The sequence below is a fragment of the Nymphaea colorata genome, chromosome 10 (assembly GCF_008831285.2).
Source record: "Nymphaea colorata isolate Beijing-Zhang1983 chromosome 10, ASM883128v2, whole genome shotgun sequence".
Classification (NCBI taxonomy): domain Eukaryota; kingdom Viridiplantae; phylum Streptophyta; class Magnoliopsida; order Nymphaeales; family Nymphaeaceae; genus Nymphaea; species Nymphaea colorata.
Window position 1 is genome coordinate 14,905,561 of NC_045147.1, and position 19,397 is coordinate 14,924,957.

Consider the following 19,397-nt stretch of genomic DNA (forward strand, 5'->3'; position numbering starts at 1 on the left):
AATGTGAAAATAAATAGATTTTGTGAGACTGTGTGGGCAGTTGCCCACACATACCTGCATATGGCTCTTCCCCTGTCTATATTGCTCTCTCTGTCCAATTTAGGGATATGAGTTCACTTTCTTAGGTCTAAGAACCACTTTCACCTTCTCCCAATCTTTTACCTTTCTGGTCGCAGTTCTGGACATACTAGTAGTAGCAGTTCACCATATGAATTCACTACAACTATCAGCATCATTTGCCCATCTCAACACCTTGATCCTGTTGTTTTTGGGCCAACTTTAAAAGATTGGATGTTCTTACAGAGAGAAGCTTCCAATGAAAATTGCTGAGAGATGGGCTTCCCTCCTTTATTGCCAAACAAAATAAAAAGAACATATACATGAAAAAAACATCATACTAACCATCAAAACAGTGAGAACCTAACTACAGTAGAGGTGGGGGCGCCTATAAGAGCATAGCAATCTGACCAAATCCCTTCAACACTCTGAATTAGCCAAATTCTTATGGACTGTCGGTTTCTGTATACTGCAACAGCATTTTGCCAATTTTAGCAGGAATGCTGCTGTTCCTGATATGTAATTTCTGTCTAAACCGATAGATGGCGCACGATTTTGCTTTCCATCTTCTTCTACCTTCAAGAAAGCCTTTCATCCTGTTTCCTCCATCCCCGGTTCTTGGACATGATACCCAAATATTAGAATATCTTGTTAAAAACATCTTCTCCTCATCTTTCCCATTCCACGGTTCTCTCTGAGGAGGCCCTGGTCAGTGCTAGTTTGAAGGACAGCAGCAGCACACCTTTTCCTTCTGAACTGCAAACCAATATGTAGATCAAAAAATGCGACCACTACCATGTATTGGGCACATGGAGAACTCAAACATTTCCTTTTTGAGCATCGTAAACACTTTGTGATCATCCACAACATGTCGAGCTGCAACTAGAGCACACATGGTAACCTCAACTCAATATAGAAAAACAAGCTTCAAACCCAGCGGCAGAGATACATGAGAGGTGATTGATGTGGGCCATTGCCCATGCCAGTCCATCAAAAGTTTCATTTTAAAAGTTCAGAGATGACTTAAAAAATTACATGGGGTGCAACCAAAAAATCCCTGCTCATACCTAAAGAAGGAAGAATTTATGCATCCAAATTTGTTGGTTTTCCTTGTTGATGTAAATAGAGACAAAGAATAGGCAATGAAGATTGAAGAGATAGAGAACTGTGGCCGTTGGAGCTTCTAAGAAGCGAGAGCTGGCGAAATGGAAATATAATTACCAAAATATGTGACGAGGGAGAGAGAAGGGGGAAGAGAGATATAGACAACAGAAACATGATTTCTAAACTAAATAAATCAAGTGAATAATGTATGCATGGTAAAATTTGATCCAAAAAACTTGTGTCTGTAAGATTTTAGAAGTTTACGTGAAACTTGTAGACAGAGCTTCTAAAAACTCATGGGTACCATCATGCCAAAGACAGAAATACGATGCTCTCAAAGCTCTGGATCTAGAATCAGATTCAGACCCAAATGTTAACAAAATAGGTTCAAACCAATTGGTTATCGAACTCAATTCTTCGACGAAATCTGTGGGGCCACAGATTCAGCTGAGGGGAAAAAGAACAAAAAATCTGTTTACAGAAAAATATGTGAAAATAATAAAAAATTTGAAATATTCTTGAAACATTATATTCCTGAAACATTTGACAGAAAAATATATGAAAATAATAAAAAATGTGAAATATTCTTGAAACATTTGACCCAAAAAAAAAAACGGAAAATTGAAACGAGGCACTTTAAATCAACCGCCAAAGCGAATCGACCGATACTGACGAGACTCCGAATTCTCCCCTTGGCTGATCCGTCAGACGGAAGAGAGAGAGAGATAGAGAGAGAGAGAGGAGGAGGAGGAGGAGGAGCGGACGACGACAATCGACAATTGCGTTGTAGTACTGAGGAGGAATGGCTACCTACGATCCAGAGTTGGTAGCCAACGTCCTCGCCAGAGTCGCCCTTGCGGGTGACGGCGCCGTTCTCGGCCTCACTGTCGCCGTTGTTGCCGTCCGCACGTGGCTTAAGTTCCGCCACAACTCCGCTGCCCTCAAAGCCATCCGTCATGCCCCTTCCGTCCGCATCTCCGACCTCCGCTCCCTCCTGTGCGACGCCGATTCTCCGGATTCTGCCGACGCAAAGCTTGTGGTTGTGAGAGGCCTGGTGCAGGCGAAGTCGTTGGTGGAGGACGAGACCAATGGTTTCAAGGAAAGCCTCCTCGTCTCGCCGGACTCCGGCGCGAGGGGCGTCATCATTCAAAAGACCCAGACGGTAACATAACTGTCGATCCTTGAGGTTTCTTTGCTGTTGATGCTGCTATTGTGCAATTGAGCGGGAAATAGTTCGTTCAGTTTCGGTTAGAGATGGGCGAGGTTGGGTCTTCTGGTTAAGTGTACAACTTCGTAGGTTCTGTTGGTATAATTTATTAGGTTTCCACCGTGTGGTATTAGAGAAAAACTCCAGCTTCGAGCACGAGTCTCAGAAGCGTAGACCTGACTTAAGAAGAAGTTTGCCAAAGACGAAAAGGACTACTTGAATTAAGGCCAAAGCGCAAGCCGCCTTAGTTTGGGTGGCCAGGGAACATTTGCTTGCAGAGTGTTGTCGAATGCTACGGTTCTGTTGATTTAAAAGACCTACCCATACGCATCAGAACCACTGTATGAATTTTTATATATTGGTTAGAATCGATTGTGAAGAGGATTTTGGCTAAATCCTTGTTCAGGATCCAATTCCGAAATAGGTTAGGCTATTCTTCAACCGGAATTTAAGTATCATTGAAAGGGAAATCGTTCACCAAGGAATGCTTAGAAAAGTCCAGTTTGAATATCAGAGTAAAGATGGATACAATTTTTTGTGGCGAAACTTGCAAAATTCCACAAGCGACTATAAAAAGGAGAAGAGAAGTTTGATCTTATTTCAGTTCTTTGTTCTTTCTCATTTCAGTTCTTTGTTCTTTTTCTTAACAACTAACTACAAGAAAATTTTATGGTCGTCACCCAGTTGGGGAAGAAGATATGGAAAAGTTACTTAGGTCGTTTCATCTGGAGTTTGGCATAGGTGCTCTAAACAAGTGCCTTAGCTAAAATTTAGCAAGCTTTCACCTTTCTAGAGAGTGGATGATTAGAGCTTTAGAGGCTTCTTCTTACTGGGTATGTTAGCGGATTTTCTCCTTTGCAGAGATGATGGTTGGAGGTTTTCTCTTCTTACCTGGGTGCAATAGCAAATCCAAGCCCTCCTGGTTGTCATCGCTGGATCACTTACGCTGTTCATATAAATATGGTATAGGGGCACCTCTAATCCACAGTTGTCCATTACTCGTTAGCTCCATCTGAGCAATGCATGAATGTGATGCACCAAAAATCTGTGGTTTCACTGATCAATATTAGGAACAGAGGGATCAAAGGCAGCTAATTATAATAAAACCATACAATAGAACTGATCCAACCAGACTCCTCACGCTTGGAAACTAGTGATTGGGTTCTTCTACAAAGATTTTGGATTTTTTCAGGAGAAAATTTAGTGGTTTCTCTTCTTCTCTGGGTGTGTCAGAGACATGTGGAGTGAGCGTTAGAGGTTTTCTCTTATTACTGGGCATGTCACACACTTGCCCTCATAACTGAAATCTTGGACAAATAGGCAAGATCAGCACATATGTTTACACCTTAGACCACCAGTAGGGTGATTATGAGTTATGTATGAACTAAGCAGGTTTAAATATCAACGTTTTGGTTGAAAATAGGAAGGCGTCAGTCTTAAGATTGATTAGTAAGTTGTCATTCAGTTAGTAGTTAGACTGTTTGGCCACGTGAGGTTTGTTCAACTACAAATGGTTTAAGTTGCTAGCGGAAGTTAGTATTGACCCTAACCTTCTCTTTCTCCTTCAAGTTTTGTCATTAGTTTCAACTACAAATCTACAAATAGCTGCTGGGCGCATAGTTTAGTAGATAAGGTGTTCCCATCCTTCATTTTTTAGTACGAATGGGTTCTGGTCTGGTATAAATTCTTAAATCCAAAATGCTTTGCAGATCGTGGGAATTTTTTTTGTGAAAAAGAGACATGGTCCTATATACAATAGGAACATGGTCTTAAGAAACACATACCTCTCAGATAATGCGCCTAAATATGTCTTTGACTTAATTCAAATATGCTAGTATGCATCTGATTACTTGTTTACTAGGAAACTAATGTTGGTTTAAAACTTCAAACTATTCTTGTTGAAATGTTTGATTTTTCACCTTCAAGTTTTTGGTGTTATAAGATCCTTTGCTTTTCTAGTTGCTCAAAAACAAATCTAAACCTGAAAGGTGGTTATCACTGTATGTCTCCTACTAAATCAGTTGTAAGGTTGGATTGTGAAGAAAAACAGGTTAACTATTCAACTTGTGTATTTGGAGCTGTCTGTTTTCGTCCCTGATGTCAACTTGGAATTTGTGAAGGATAGGTGATAGATGATTGTTTTTGCTTGAGACACCATTGAAACTATATGTAATGTCAAATTAGTGTGAGATGCCCATGATAGCTAAATTGAGAATTTGGTACACATAATTTGAACAACCAAATTGAATGCAGTGTTGTACGTATACGTATCGTATAGTTTGTAAAATACGATACGATACACCCCCTGTATCGTAAATGGGGGTGTATCGTGCCTGTATCGTACGATACGTACGATACATGCTCCCGTATCGTACGGTACGGGCTGATTTAAAAAAAAAGGGGCTCAAACTCCCTTTTTTTGAGTTTTTTTTATAAAAACTCACCCCTTCTTCATTTTTAACCTAGAGATTGTACCGCCTTAGAGGGAAATCATCAATTTTCACCATGAAATCATCTATTAAACCATGGATTTGTGCGTGGGTGGCTGATTCCCATTGGGAGGAAAGGTTTTTTTTTTTTTAAATCATGAAGATGAAGAAGAAGAAGAAGATGGAGATGAGGATGAAAATGAATATGATGAAAATTATAAATCTATGGTTATGAAATTATGATATAAATTATGTAATTGTTGACTAGTGCTTTCTAGATTGATATTGTTATGAATTTTGATGTTTACGAATCATGAACCGTAACTTTATAGCAATAATAAGTCTATTATTCTGTTAAACATGTTTTTTGTGAAGAACATATTATTCTTTATTTTTACTGATTTTTTAATGATTTTTTCGAATTTTTTCCTATTTTTTCTGATTTATTAAAAAAAAACGATACTGTTACGATACGTTGCGATATTTTACGATACGGCGTATCTTAGATCCAGACCGATACGGCTTATGATACGCTTTTTACAACATTGATTGAATGTGCCAAAGAAAGGAAAGATTTTATGAGATGTTAGGAGAACAAGCACATTCCTAATTTATACTGTATAGGTGACAACAACTTCAAAACAGTTAGTGCTCTACCACATCTTGTCGTTTCGTATCAGTTGTCTATACTAAATCTTGCGATTGATAGTTACAGTTTTATTTTTATTGACTGAAAAACTTGAGTCTTCTCTTATCAAAAAAGTGTAGTTAAAATCACTTAATTTGGAAGTGCAGAACACTTAATACATGCAGTGAATTTTAATTCATTTCTCCCGTTTTGTTTTTTGTTTTTGGCTTATTTTGCTTTAGCTTGTAGGTATTTTGATCTTTCATGCATGGTTCTGATAATATGCTGCTTATGAAGTGCTTATACAATGAGTGGAGAGGCATGTTTGGATGGACTTCTGATTGGCGTGCTTTGTTTGGAAGACCTATGAAAGAGCAAGTTGTAACATCTTTCAGAGGGGTAATGTTTCCATTTTTTAGCAATTTATTGTATATTTTCTCCAATTATCTTCCTTTTCATCACTATCATGATCCATGCCTTTGTCAGATACTTTCTCAGTGCTTCTTGGATCTAAGTTCTAATTTCTTGCATGTTTCCATTCTTGTTGAGTATGGTCTTTTCTCAGCTGGTGTGTGAAAAAATAAATCGTTGTTTCTAATTCTAATGGCAGAATAGTTTTTGTCACAATTATTGTCACAACTATCGTTTTCAGGTATTAAACGACGAGTTTTTCCATGTATAGTTTGACAGAGTTGTTTTCTCAGAAAATTTCAGCGAATTTTAAAAAAACTAAAAAGGGAAAGATCCTAACAATAACATGTCAAAAATTTGAAAATAAAATTTTGGTAACTGAAAAATGTAAAAAAACGTGCAGAAATGCAAAAGAAATGAGCAAAAACAGAAAAAAACGTGAAGAACATGTTTTTTCTTGTTTTTTCAGTTTGGCATTTTCTTTCAGAAAAATGCCTTTTTGCCTTTTTTCCAGCTCACTTGTTTTTAATGTTTCTTTTTCACGTTAAAAAAAATATGTTTTCTGCGACACTGGTCGCAATAGAGGTTGTCCTTTCCTTATTCATTTCCAAGTACATGTATGCTAGCAATGCTGACTGGGAAGTTCTTTCCTTGTTAAAGAGCATATAAGTTAAACTTCCTAAAAGCTATTTGGTGAGCATCTTATTTTAGTTGAATATTAACTTATTGGAGAATAATTGAAATAATTCACATAATAAATGACAGCTAAGACCTTGCATATTGTAGTCTTAAGTAAAATCAGAAAAAGGAAGAGTTTGGTGCCCCATCTAAGCTGCTGTTCTTGTTCATAGGCAGTCCTAGATGCTAGGGTTGCACCTAGAGAGTCTAGTCAGCCTAGAGGCTAGGTTGTGGAAGTGCTATCCAAGGGTACCTTGGCTTTGCTTTGACCTAACAAAGGCAAATATTTTTGTACAAGTGAATTTTGTTATTCTCTAGCTAGCCCTGCAGGCTGCAACAACTAGCTACACATGTATATGCATACAAAAAATAGTTAAATGTTCACATGGAAACTTTGACGGCCTATATAAGTTAGATATATCTCAGATGCTTTGACCTATGTTATTGAAGATGCACTTGGGCAGCCCAGGTGTGTCAGGTACTGCTCATTTCCTAGGCTTAAGTGATCTAGGTAATGAGCCCATATTCAACACGCTGGATGTTGCTTGGGAGCAACTACGCGACTTGACACCCAGGCTCTTTTCATGTTACAAATCTGTTATGTAGGCTCTCCTCCTCCTGCCTTCATACTACTATTCTTTTTTCGTTCTTCTCATGCCTTTGTGCCTCTCTCCTGCTTCTTGTTCTTCTTGTGTTTTTTCCTTTGTTTTTTTTCCTGGTTTCGTTCTTGCTCTTTTTTGTCTTGTTACTGTATATATATAAGATACCTACCATGTTGTATGTATAGTGCTATTATATATTACATCTGTGTATGATATGACTGTGTATAAATATGTAATACTTTGTGTGTTGTACAATCTGTATTATTTGTTGAACATGGTGGTGGTGTTTTATTATAAATACTGCTGGATTGTTTTTACAGAGAAATGCTTCAATTTGATGTTGAATCATGAATGTAATGTTTAGTATTGCCATTTATTAGTTTCTAACTTTCTGCCCCTTTTATGGTACTGTTTAAAATGCTAGCCTGTATTTTCTAGTTCTTATGAGAGTTAAAAATGGTTGCTTGTAGGGAGCCTAACATTTTGTTCGTTAAACATTAAAGCGTGATCGCATGATAACCAGCCTTAGATTGATAGGCATTTTCTCTCATGCTAGTTCTGGTCAGGTCTTGCAGCTAGTCATTGATAGAGACTGCTTCTCTAGTTATTACTTTTCTCTTTTAAATTTTATCCACTGATGAACAATTTTAAAATGAAAAGTATTTCTCACTTGGGCAATAACAATTAAGTACGAGTGAACTCTGAATCAGTTCTTCAATTTAAACACCAGAAAGCTATGCTGTTCACTATAATTGACAAACTGTACCATGCATAGCTTCTTTTTCATTGCTTTATACATCACTAAATTATAATAGTAATAACATTACCTAATAAGATATATTCTTTTAAATATATTTCATTTAAAATATGTGCACAGCAATTTTGTTTGTTTGTGTAATAGAGACACATTTGGCGTGCTTTCGTTTGTTATGGTGAGATTTAGAACTCCATGGGTCTTCTCTATCAGATTTACTGAAACCATATTGCATATTGATATGGCATAGGCAGTGATGAGGTGCTTTGTGTTTTACATGCTTGTCAACATCATTGAAAATTTTGATTTGGATGGCTGAATGTGTACTGTTTCTCAGGTTCCTTTTGTTATTATGGAGGATGTCCAATGGCTTCCATCTAGCTATGTGGATGTTAAATTGGAGGGTTCAGGACATCCGCTTCCCCTTGTGACTGTTTATCATCAGATGCACCCTGTTCAAGTTTCTCCATACACAGTTTTCCAGTGTGTCTTTGGACATGGATATCCTGTAAGAATTTTTTTTTTTTTTTAATCTTATGTGTCTGTGACTATATATATATATATATATATAAGAAAATTGAATGGTGAATCTAGCTTTTTAGAGTCACCCAGCCATCTAATCATGACCATCCAATCAAACATGATGGACGGTTAAGAGAAAAACAAGGAGAAAAAGGTATGGACATTTTTATCATCTAGTATTAGTTCACAATTTTTTCTCCTTATTTTTCTCTCAATCATCTATCTGCTTCAGATGGAAGACTCTGGTTGGATGGCTTGGTGACTCTAGGTGGCTAGAGTCATTTGCTCACTATATATATATATATATATATATATATATATATATATATATATATACACACACACACACTTTTTGTGCAGGTTTTTTCCTTGTTCAATTTTATAACATGTAAGATTTTTCATTTTCTAGTTATAGACTATGTAGAACTGTAAGATTTATCTATCTCTGTTGGTGTAGATCGGGCTACTAGATGAAGAAAAGATCCTTCCACCTGGAAGGGTGATTACGGCAGTTGGTTTATGTAGCTTGCAGAATGGGGTTCCGGAAATCAAGCCTTGCAAACAGCTTCCCTGTTTCTTGTATGAAGTTTCTTAAAGCCTAGAATTTGTAAATCATCATTGTACCTTTGACATTAAGTTTTACTCATTTATGTCCTTTAGCATGATAATGTGAATTTCAATGATTTGCTCATGCTGATTTTGCATAATAGTTTAGCACGTCTACATTATTGAAGGTGAACAATTTTTGTTTCTGTAATGGCTTGTTATCTTGTCTCTCTTTAGCTTTACCTTGAAGTACTTTTCCATGTGATCATATCAGATATAATAATTTGTTCTGTCATGCAGATCTGAACTGACAAAGGATCAGTTAGTGGCAAAGCTTGCCAAAAGTACTAAAGTTCTGTTCTGGGGTGGCATGTTGTTGAGCACCTTATCAGTTGGCATCTTAGCTTATGCAATCATTAGGTAAGTGATGAGGATATGATTAATGAGGTTGCAAACTGGAAAATTTTGCATATAGCAGTTAAATATGCTCCTTGCATTGGAATCTCTTTGACTATAGTTTATATCTTTGCTTAAGCAGTTAAGTGTAGGCAAGGCTGGTCACCTAGGCACCTGCCATTTTGAAATGTCTAGGTGCTGAACAGCCTGCAGGTTAGATCTTTAGAAAAGGAAAAAAGAAAGCTGCTTCTTCTTCTTCTCTGTCTCTCTCTCTCTCTCTTTTTCCTCGTTTCTTCTTCTTTCTCATCTTCTGCTGTTGGATATGTAGTTTTTTTCCCCCTGCTATCGTCCCCCCAGTAGCTCTTCTAGCTGCTGCTGCAACCTCTCCCAAAATACTGATTTCACGGAGTGTACTATTTTAGCGCTCTCCTAGATGGAAGTTGGCTTTCCTTAGTTACTCTACCCTAAGAAGTCACTCGCCATAAAACTGCTTGCCTACAGAAGTATTCTTCTTTTGTTGTCTCTTCTTCTACTTTATTTTTTACATTGTCGTGCTATATAATCTTTGTTTGACTTCATTAAATGCAACACTTTAAGCTTTATCTTCTTATGATACGCTTTTCTGTATGTTAGAATTTTAACTGTTGTTATCGTAACTTGACATTCAGATGTATACTGCTTGGAAATGCTTCAACTTTATTAATGACTTTAACATTTAGTGATAGATTTTATTGTTTTCTGTTGTGGCCTGTCTAATGCTACATAGTCCTGCCTAGTCTATAGAATTTCATTTACCGCCTAGACTGTATTTAGCTCTTTTGACAGCATAGGCTCCTTCCAATGAAGGTAGCTGGGAGGTAGGCTCCTTGCCTATATTAACCAAAAATCAGTATGTACACAAAATGAACAGCGTAGGCTCCTTCTGGAAATGATAATAGATGGTTTTTGTTCTAGTTTGTCCCCGACTCTCCGGTGCTTCAGGTCTATGGATGAACTGCCCCAGTTGTAAGTGTATATTCCACTGTTATTAATCATCTTTGATATGTTGGTATAACATGCTCTTAAAGCATAATTGCTATTGATAGTAATAATATTTAATAAGATTCTGTAACCACTGGTTTCTGGAGCGCATATATGGCCATGTCTACTGTCCATGTTGAAAATTTGCTGCATTTATCTATATCAGAGGTGAATCATTTACAAAATGATGTGTAAGTCAGGTCGTATTGGGCATTACTAATCACGGTGATTTTGCATATCTTCTATTTTTAAATTTAGTAAATCTAGTGTATTTTTGCATTAGAGCGTAGCAAGGTTGGTTTTGAGTCTTATCTCATATCATCAAGGGTCAGTATGATACATATCAGTCTATTCGGCTAGTCCAATGGAGCTTTTTATGGTTCCATTTAGAACACAATAGCATGTCAATGTGGCAGTAGGATGTTCGGTTGCTTAGGAAACACTACATTTCATTCAGTTTTTCAATGGGCACCTGCAGGGTGGGTGAGTTCTGCTGATTTTAGTAGTTAATTTAATCAGCTTCCATCAGGGAAAGGGGTTTGTCAGGCCTAGTTGAATAAAAGTTCTTGGAGGCTAAAATCTAGCTCTTTGCCAAATGGCAACATGCTAGACTGCCACCAAGCATTTTCTTCTTCTTTGATATAATTTTTTACCAGGGAGAAGTGACGTTTATTAAAAAAAATGTTTCCTTGTTTGTTTGTTTGTTTTTTTTTTCCATCTCTTGACCTCCTTATCAGGAAGGAAGCCAATCTGTAAACTTCTTTTCTGTTATTTGTCCATTCTACGAGTTTGACTATTCCAAATTAGGGTGCGTAAACTAGTTACCATAGGCTTTGGATTACTGAGCTTTCAATGCAGAATCCAAACGTTTCATTGTCATTTGGAAGTGTTCTCACTGTCTACATTTTCATGCATACCAATCGTACAGAACTTATGTGTGAATTTGTGAACATGGGCACATAGTTTTCTCACATATGGAATAAAATCTACAACATTTGCCTATGCTTTAGTTTTTGAACCTCGAGCTTCTCATGTCTCTTCTACAATCAGATAGGTAGATTCCTTCCATATTTTACAAGCTCAAGGGAATGGTCTACGTCTAAGACTCTAATTATATATATATATATATATATATAAAATTATTAGAAGAATCATCTTTCATGAATTATGATCTATTACTATTACAGCTTCACTTGAAATTGTCATGGGTGAACATGTCTGATAAAAACATTTGCCGTTGGCAGCCTGTACTTTTCAGCTTACAGTCAAATCTAGGAATTTGTAGTTACTGTCGTTTTCACCACAAATTGGCTCTATTCGGTTTCACCTGATATCAACATGGCCATGTTTTTTCCAGTCTTGTATGATGACATTTAAACAGTTGTGATTGATCTGTTGCTTTCAGAAACTGGAGCAGGTTGAAAGAGTGGAGATTTTGGAGGCATCCCTATCAAGAACAAAGCAATCCTCATGCTGATGTCCGTACAGATGATGTCTCCGAAGATGTTCCAGATGGCGAATTATGTATCATCTGCCTCATGAGACGAAGAAGAACTGCATTTATCCCCTGTGGGCATTTGGTTTGCTGCCCACAGTGTGCTGCTCTGGTAGAGCGTGAATCAAGTCCAAAATGCCCTGTTTGCAGACAATCTATTAGGGCCTCAATTCGGATATATGATTCTTGAGTTGTTTTGAGTACTTAATTATTATGTTTCAGCAGTCGTTACGCTAGCCAGGATAAATCCTCATCCCTGTAAATTTTCTCTTGTAGGCGTCCTTAACTAGAGAAGTACACCTGTTCTAATCCCGAACATTGTTCACATTTTCTTCCATTGATGGAGTTACTGATAAATCTCTTGCTTTTCTCCAATTTCTCCTTCGAGGACACGCTCTCTCCCGTGAAACAAGACCGTCTCTTGCTAATGGATCGAGTTTTGCTCCTTCTCCCAGCTTATGGTCTGTAGTGCGTAGCTTTAGGAAGAAATGACAAACTTTAAAATGTCACCATTTGATTTCCGGAACACCTCTTCTCAAGTCAGGACAGAAGGGCACAGTTTTCAACATCACCTTCTTCCTATCTTCCTCCGTCCGATGGCGAAGATGGTAGAACACTTTCAGGGATTAGGGTTCCTACCCTTGCCTGAAATGGGGAAGAATTAAACACAGCAATACAATAAAAAGTTTCATTTGATTGAGCCTAAAGATCCCTCAAACTTGATCCCTTGTGCTCTCTCTCTCTCTCTCTCTCTCTCTCTCTGTGGACAGGCGTTAATGAGCAAATTTAGACAATAATGTGATAATGGTTTTCTTCTCCTAACCTTGTACTAATCACCTTTGCGAGTTAAACTGTAATTGGTCCATGTTTTTTGGCAATGGGACATCCTGTCTTACTGGACAGCTGACATATTCATCCCTGATTTTTATACCTTTAAGACAAATGTGATTTCGTCACTTTAAAATATTGTTTTCAGTTTATGATGGACATATATTTAGCAGGATGGATTGTGTTACTTTTAAATTATTGGAGATGGGAAAATATCAAAATCCAATTTGTTCAAAATAATCTCAATCCCAACCAGCTGCTTCAGGTGGTATATAAAACGTATTGCAACATTAAATGGCAAACTTGAACCTCTTCTGCACTTTCAAGAGTCGTAAATCCTTTTCTACACAGAGGAGGAGATCATTTGGCTGTACATGTGTCTTCAATAACTCTTGACGTTTTATGACATTCTCTATCGTTTTCCCAAATCTAGGCATAAGTTCGAGATGTCCAAATTACTTACCATGACTAGTGGCCCTGATTTCAACCTTTGTAATTAAATCTCATCATCTTAGGGATTACTAGAAGAACAAATAAAACCTTAAAAATAGATTCATGGAATACTCACAGAGTGTCCCCGCAGCCAAAAACCCCCAAAGAGAGTCTATGTTTCCTTCACAAAATGCAAAATCCGTAGGCAAAAGGAAATTCTTAAAGGGCATTATTTTATTTGCAAATGGTCGCTGAATGAACTTCTATCTTGCTAGGTTTAGCATGACTAAAACAAGTTGCAGCATCTAGTTAGTTTTTCTTGATTGATTGATGCAGACGGCCCAAATAAGGTATCCATGCACCCGTTAGCGGTCCTAATCTCTAAACAATTAAACAAATTAGTGATTATGCATGCTTAGGTAAAAATGACGCATTTTGTGCTCATACTTCCAATTTGCATTTTAAAAGATGGAACATTGACGAATAAGGAGCCTTAGATTAGCTGGTGCCATGCGAGCAAATTTAAACTGCGAGAAACGTAGCTGCCATGACAGAACTAGCTAGGCGTGCAGGTCATCCTTCCAGTCCTTTGTCATCTGTTTGGATTCATCCTCATGGGGAGGAATTCCAGGTCGCATCGACTCCTCATTAAGTTGTTCAATGTCTTCTTCCTCAATAATAGCATGATCGGATGAGTATCTTTCAATATCTTTCAACTTATATCAAGGGATGCCTGCACGTAATATTCGGAGACAGATGAGCTACCTTTTACCATCTCTGATTTATCGGATGCTCTTACATTGGAATTTGAATACCACTTACAAAAAATCTATACCGTATTTGAATATGATTCTTGAATTCACAATCAGAATATGATCACTTTTAAGTTCACATCTAAATCTGACTTTTGAATGCATATCTGAATTTACATCTTATTATGATATGTTAAGAACTTACTCTCAAAATGTATAGATATTGAATATAGGACATTTAAAACTGAATCACAATAAAAATATGAACTTGGCAGGATGTTTATTCAAAATTAAATTCGAATTCAATCGAACGCCATTTCTTAAATCCAAATAAGACTCAATTTTCTAATCGTACGTTAAATTTTTTCTCTATCCTACCTTTTTTAAACAGTTTGGTGAAATATCCCATTAATTTAAAATCCCGATCCATTGACTTTTAAGTTATTTATTCATATTAAAAAAAATAATAGTAATATTGTAGACCCCATATCAACCAACCTCTAGAAGGGCCATTTCGAACCTTTTTTTTTTTATTTTTGTTCGCCGATGTTGTTAACATCGGATGAAGAGCTACTTATGCACTCTCTCTTGAAAGACCCCATATTATGTACGCAAGCCTGATTAATCAGCCATGGCACTGAAGGGTGTTTGACATCTTTCAGAGTGGATAGCCGAAAGCTTGGGCTATGTGCAAAAGAATATGGGAAGCGGCAAAATCAGAAAGGGGTGTTTAGTTAGAATAACATTGTGTTTTTAGAATACATGTTCCTTTGACATGTGTTTTAAGAATACCGTGTTCTTATTTCAGAACATATGGAGTGATTCTATCCATTATTTGGTTATTGGATTAAGAAACATATCTATGATTACATCTTATGTCCTGAACCCAAAACGTTTTGGGATCATGTACCGTAAGAACTTGAGTTCCAAGAACTCAATGTTTTTCTTAAACACCTCATATATGTATGACGTCGTATGAGATTGTGATAATCAGTGGAAGCTCCTGCATATGTGCAAGGAATCGAGATAGTTAAAAGGTGATGATCAGTTGAGAAGGAGCTGGATCTAAAGGAACATGAAAGGACCATGTTCAAACCAAATCATAGAAGATGAGGAAATGGACAGTGCGAGCGTAAATCGATAGGTTCAAACTTCATACGTATACCAAGTTAAATAAGTTACTAATCATAGGGGAAACACTGCTGAAAGTGAAGATGATGCCTTTCCAACAATGAAAAGACGATAATCAAGAAGCTTCAGCTTCGTTAGAAGAAGTTTGAAAACGATTGCATATGTACACCAGTTGTCCCCTGGTGTTGTGGTAGAATGTCCAGGATTCGAGGACTGGTCTTGAAGAGGGAGAGGAAAGGATTGCATTTAACCTTTGTCATCAACAGATACAAACTAACAGGAATAAGTTTGAGAAATGGATGAGAGAATTTACAGTTCTCTGCTGCATTTCGGGTTCTTCGAGCAAGTAGAAGAAAAGAGGAGAATAAGGCCGGCATTGTTGCATGTTATAGCCTTCTGATCAGGTGTTCAGGGTAGCGGGCTTCCAAAGAGAGCAGAAGGTAACAGGCTGCCCTTTCCAGGAGAGGGAGGCGCACCCTTCTTCCACCTTCATCCCCCAGTTGCCGTCGTGCTTCTTCAACAGCGCCCTCCCTGCCTCTAGCACCCGCTCGTTCAGCGCCACCCTCACGAACCCAACCTCCTCCATTCCCACCTCCCACCACCGCCCCTCCCTCTGATCGTTTCCCTGATCTTCGCAGCTCAATACCGCCATTCCCGCCTGCCTCTCCACCGCCAACCTCTCCTCACAGTACTTCTTTCCTTTGAACTCCACGCTCGTCGAGTCCAGGAACTGCCGAAATAACTCCGCCTTTCTCCCGAACCTCGCCGCCATCCCCACACTGGACCGGTAATCAACATCGTTATCGCTTAGCACGACGATCTCCGGCGACAGGTTTCTTAAGAAGCCGAGGATCCTTTTCCTCTCTTTACCCAACTGGTGCAGCCGGAACTGGAAGCAGATCGCCACCCTCTCCTCCTCCCGCACCCCGAGGTCGCCTGCCGTCAACTTGCCCAGCTCGCCTTGAACAATATTGACTTCCAGGCTGACGTTGACTGACTTTGCGAACCGCTTCAGCCTCGTCGGAAAGTCGTTGTCCGTTGGACCAGCGGCGAAGGGAGCTCCAGCGACATCCGCGACCACGGTGAGTCGCACAAGGGAGGGCGGGCCGCGGGGCTCGCACGCAAAGGCTTCAAGGAGCGTTGGCCATTGGATCCCGTGGGAAATGCCGATGTCGATGAGGTGGACGGTCCGGTCGGCGGCATCGGAGACGGTCGCAGAGCGGAAGGTTTCGAGGAGGGTGACGTTCGCAAGCGTGTAAGCGATGGTGAACCATGGGCTGAGCTCGTGGAATATCACGAGCGCGTGGTGGAAGAACCTCGGGTCGGCCCCGGCGAAAGGCGAGCGCAACGAAGCCGACGATGCGCCGGCGAGCTTGCGGGTGAGGGCCTGCAGGCCGTGGGCGGCAAGCCGATGGTTGACGTCGCGGGTTTCCGAGGAGAGTTCGCGGAGGACATAGAACTGGTGCTGCACCCTCGCCACATTCCGTTCCTCAATTGCCGTCGCGCAGAGGTTGAGGAGGCGCTCCGCCCACCGTGACTCCTTCCTAGCCGATGAAGAGGATAATTGAGCGGAGCCCTTTCGTCTTGGTGCATTGCTGCTGAGTCGTGCCGACGTACTGTAGGCGCTGCCGTCCTTCCGGCTCTGCTTGGCAGGTGGCACGATGTCTTCGTCCTCGTCAGAGAAGCCGGCGACGGCGACGGCCTGGACTGGCTGATCGCAGCAGAGAGGTGTCCACGATTCTGGGGAGTAAGAGTTGGAAAAGGGTGGCCACAAGAGATCGTCGACAGGGTCGAACTCGATGGCGTCGAGCCACTCTGAGAAGAGGTCGCTCCGTGCTTCAGGGCTCACTTCCTTAGAGCTCATCCTTCCACAGGGAAAAGGTTTGGCCGGAGATTCTGCCGTCGCAACAAACATGCACATGATGTTTCACTGAACAATCTCCCGTTAAACTAAATAAAAAAAAAAAGAAAAAACCGTTCAACATCAGCAAATCCATGAGAGCCGTGCTGCTTCCGCACAGCGCCAAAATTTTTAAGTGTTTGTGACGATGACTTTAACACAGTTTCATGTACTGCGTGCAACTATAATACGTGTTCTTGATCACGACTTCAACATCGTTTTTAAATATTGTTTACACAACGTTCCAAGCTAAATTGTTTTACAGCCAGCTGCCATGGCAAAACTAAGGGTGTGTTCGGCAGAGAGTTTTTCTTTAATGTACTTTTTAGAAAAAATAAATTTTTATTAGTCGAACGGTGAAAGAAATTTTAAACTTTGGAAATGTAAAATCGTAGATTGTTCATTGTAAAAGCTTTCTCAAAATCAAAATTACATATATAATCTCTAGAAATATTCATTTTGTTCTTAGAAAGGACTCCAATATTATAACAAAAGCTCTTTATAGGTGGGTATGAAGAGTATTTGATCACACTTATCAAAGAAAGAAGAGCCAAAACTCGCACCCCAATACATCTTTTCTTTAAAATATAAGACATGCTTTTGGTGCTTTGGAGTGTCTGCCTCCATCATACTTCAACTTGCGCATTTAAAACTCTGCTTGCAATACAGAAAGTTAATGCTAAACAAAAACTGCCTTTCTATCAAAACTTTTCCCCTCAGACCAATCCATTAAGCCAACTCCTTTAAAAACCACACTAAAAACTCTTTGATGCATAATTTTTGCTGGTATGGTGCGGCTTGGCCTGCAGGAATTAAGCTTCCTGCTTTTAGTTGAAATCTCACCGAGTACTAGAAGAACAACTCAAGCCACGTAGTGGAACTCATCTCCATGCTGAAAGGGAAACTGCCGGAAATTTGTTTTGTTGTTTCATATCTAACGGGTACGTGGAACTTTAATTTTCAGTGATTTCCTGAACTGATTCTAATCATTGTAATGTCTAGAGCGAGTTCATTCACATAATTATTCTCCTGTCTCTTGTCATCAAGGTCACTGTTTGGAAGAATCAGAACAAGCAAGCATACATAATCTAATTAGCCATGACGCATTGCTGATTGACATCGGCCATGAAAAACAATTTTGGTGGAAGATATTATATGCTAAATGTGCAAATTGTTATTGCGGTCATAACGACGTCCTTTTGCCATTCTAATGATTAAGAAGAAGAATAGAAGTAGGTGCACAATGACTTAAGTGGTTCAGAAAGGACCATATTCTTAATGTCTACATCTACCATCCCTGTGAGTCCGTTATTTTTGAACAAACATATACAAAAGATGCTGACCCTCCCTTATAAAACAGAAGTCTAGGGTTATATATATATATATATATATATATATATATATATATATATATATATATATATATATATATTATCAAATTAATACATAAATGGTTGCAGTATATATATATATTATCAAATTAGTACATAAATGGTTGCAGTCAAATAACTTTTAGGGTTGTTTAGTAATGGTAATGTATTGTTATTGTCTCATGAATCTGTCTCCAAAATATAAAGCAGATTTTTAGAACGCTCACAACAGTATTCTATATAAGATCTGCCTCATTTTTTTCAGGCATGTTCACGCAACAGTAACAAAATGTAACTATTATCAAACAGCCAATTTACTAACAAAGTACTTATACAAGCTTCTTAGTTTACAAAACAGATTCAAATCACCCAAAAGAGACAGTGAACAGAACACTAGCCAGGTGGTTACGGCCAAGTACCATGATTTTACTTCTACAAATTAAGGACTTGAAAGCTTTGTAAGTTTGTAATACTTCCAAAAAGCGAGTTGTTTTCAAGCATGGTAGAATGTACAAGTGATGGAAGAACATGCCATGCAACAAGTTGCCCAATTGGAAGTAGAATAGGTAAAATAAATGGCGGATAAGATGCCTTTTACTTACAGACAATTGAAGAAGCCATACCACTTGAATGGTATGCGGCTTTGGACGAATGGAACCGAAACAGGTCAAGATTTAGCAATTTTTTTTTTTTTGTTGTAGAAAGATGAAGACTGTAACAAGTTGGGCTCCTTTAAAGATGGCAAAAGAAAAGGTCAAATAATCACCATGGGAAGGCAGAACTTACACCATGCACTATGTCGAGGATGGGGATATTAATGAATTGGATTTTGAATGGGATGTACCGTTTACCATATCCAAATGTTTGCACATTTGAATTTAATTTCAGATTTGAATGCTAATGAAGAAAAGTTTATATCATGTCTGAATCCAAATTATTAGTTTCAGATCTAGATTTCATCCAAATCTAATCTTTACGTACAAAACCGAATCAGAACCATATTATTATATACTAAAAACTGACATTTAAAATGTATGGATATTGGATATGATAGGATACTTATTTGAAAATGAATCCATATAAGAGTTAGATTAGATATCATTTCGTATATGCTAGTTTGATCAGAAAGATGTTT

General features: G+C 38.6%; 2 protein-coding genes across 2 annotated transcripts; one reads left to right on the top strand and one right to left on the bottom strand.

Moving 5' to 3' along the window:
* The first annotated feature begins 1,845 nt into the window (after window positions 1–1,845).
* Window positions 1,846–12,219, top strand: LOC116262953 (E3 ubiquitin-protein ligase SPL2). The gene is made up of 6 exons (XM_031642501.1): window positions 1,846–2,323; window positions 5,723–5,824; window positions 8,208–8,378; window positions 8,850–8,971; window positions 9,239–9,358; window positions 11,760–12,219. The coding sequence occupies exons 1-6, from the start codon at window positions 1,964–1,966 to the stop codon at window positions 12,037–12,039; spliced, it is 1,155 nt and encodes a 384-aa protein (XP_031498361.1). The 5' UTR covers window positions 1,846–1,963; the 3' UTR covers window positions 12,040–12,219.
* A 3,173-nt stretch (window positions 12,220–15,392) lies between these two features.
* LOC116262647 (protein NODULATION SIGNALING PATHWAY 1) lies at window positions 15,393–16,856 on the bottom strand. Its single transcript, XM_031642132.1, has one exon. The coding sequence runs from the start codon at window positions 16,854–16,856 to the stop codon at window positions 15,393–15,395; it is 1,464 nt and encodes a 487-aa protein (XP_031497992.1).
* Between the last annotated feature and the right edge of the window lie 2,541 nt (window positions 16,857–19,397).

Bases quoted from the DNA above. Each gene is read 5' to 3' on its own strand.
- LOC116262953 (XM_031642501.1), top strand. From the start codon at position 1,964: ATGGCTACCTACGATCCAGAGTTGGTAGCCAACGTCCTCGCCAGAGTC. The intron at 2,324-5,722 runs GTAACATAACTG...CTGCTTATGAAG, and splicing joins TCATTCAAAAGACCCAGACG to TGCTTATACAATGAGTGGAG. The intron at 9,359-11,759 runs GTAAGTGATGAG...TGTTGCTTTCAG, and splicing joins TTAGCTTATGCAATCATTAG to AAACTGGAGCAGGTTGAAAG.
- LOC116262647 (XM_031642132.1), bottom strand. From the start codon at position 16,856: ATGAGCTCTAAGGAAGTGAGCCCTGAAGCACGGAGCGACCTCTTCTCA.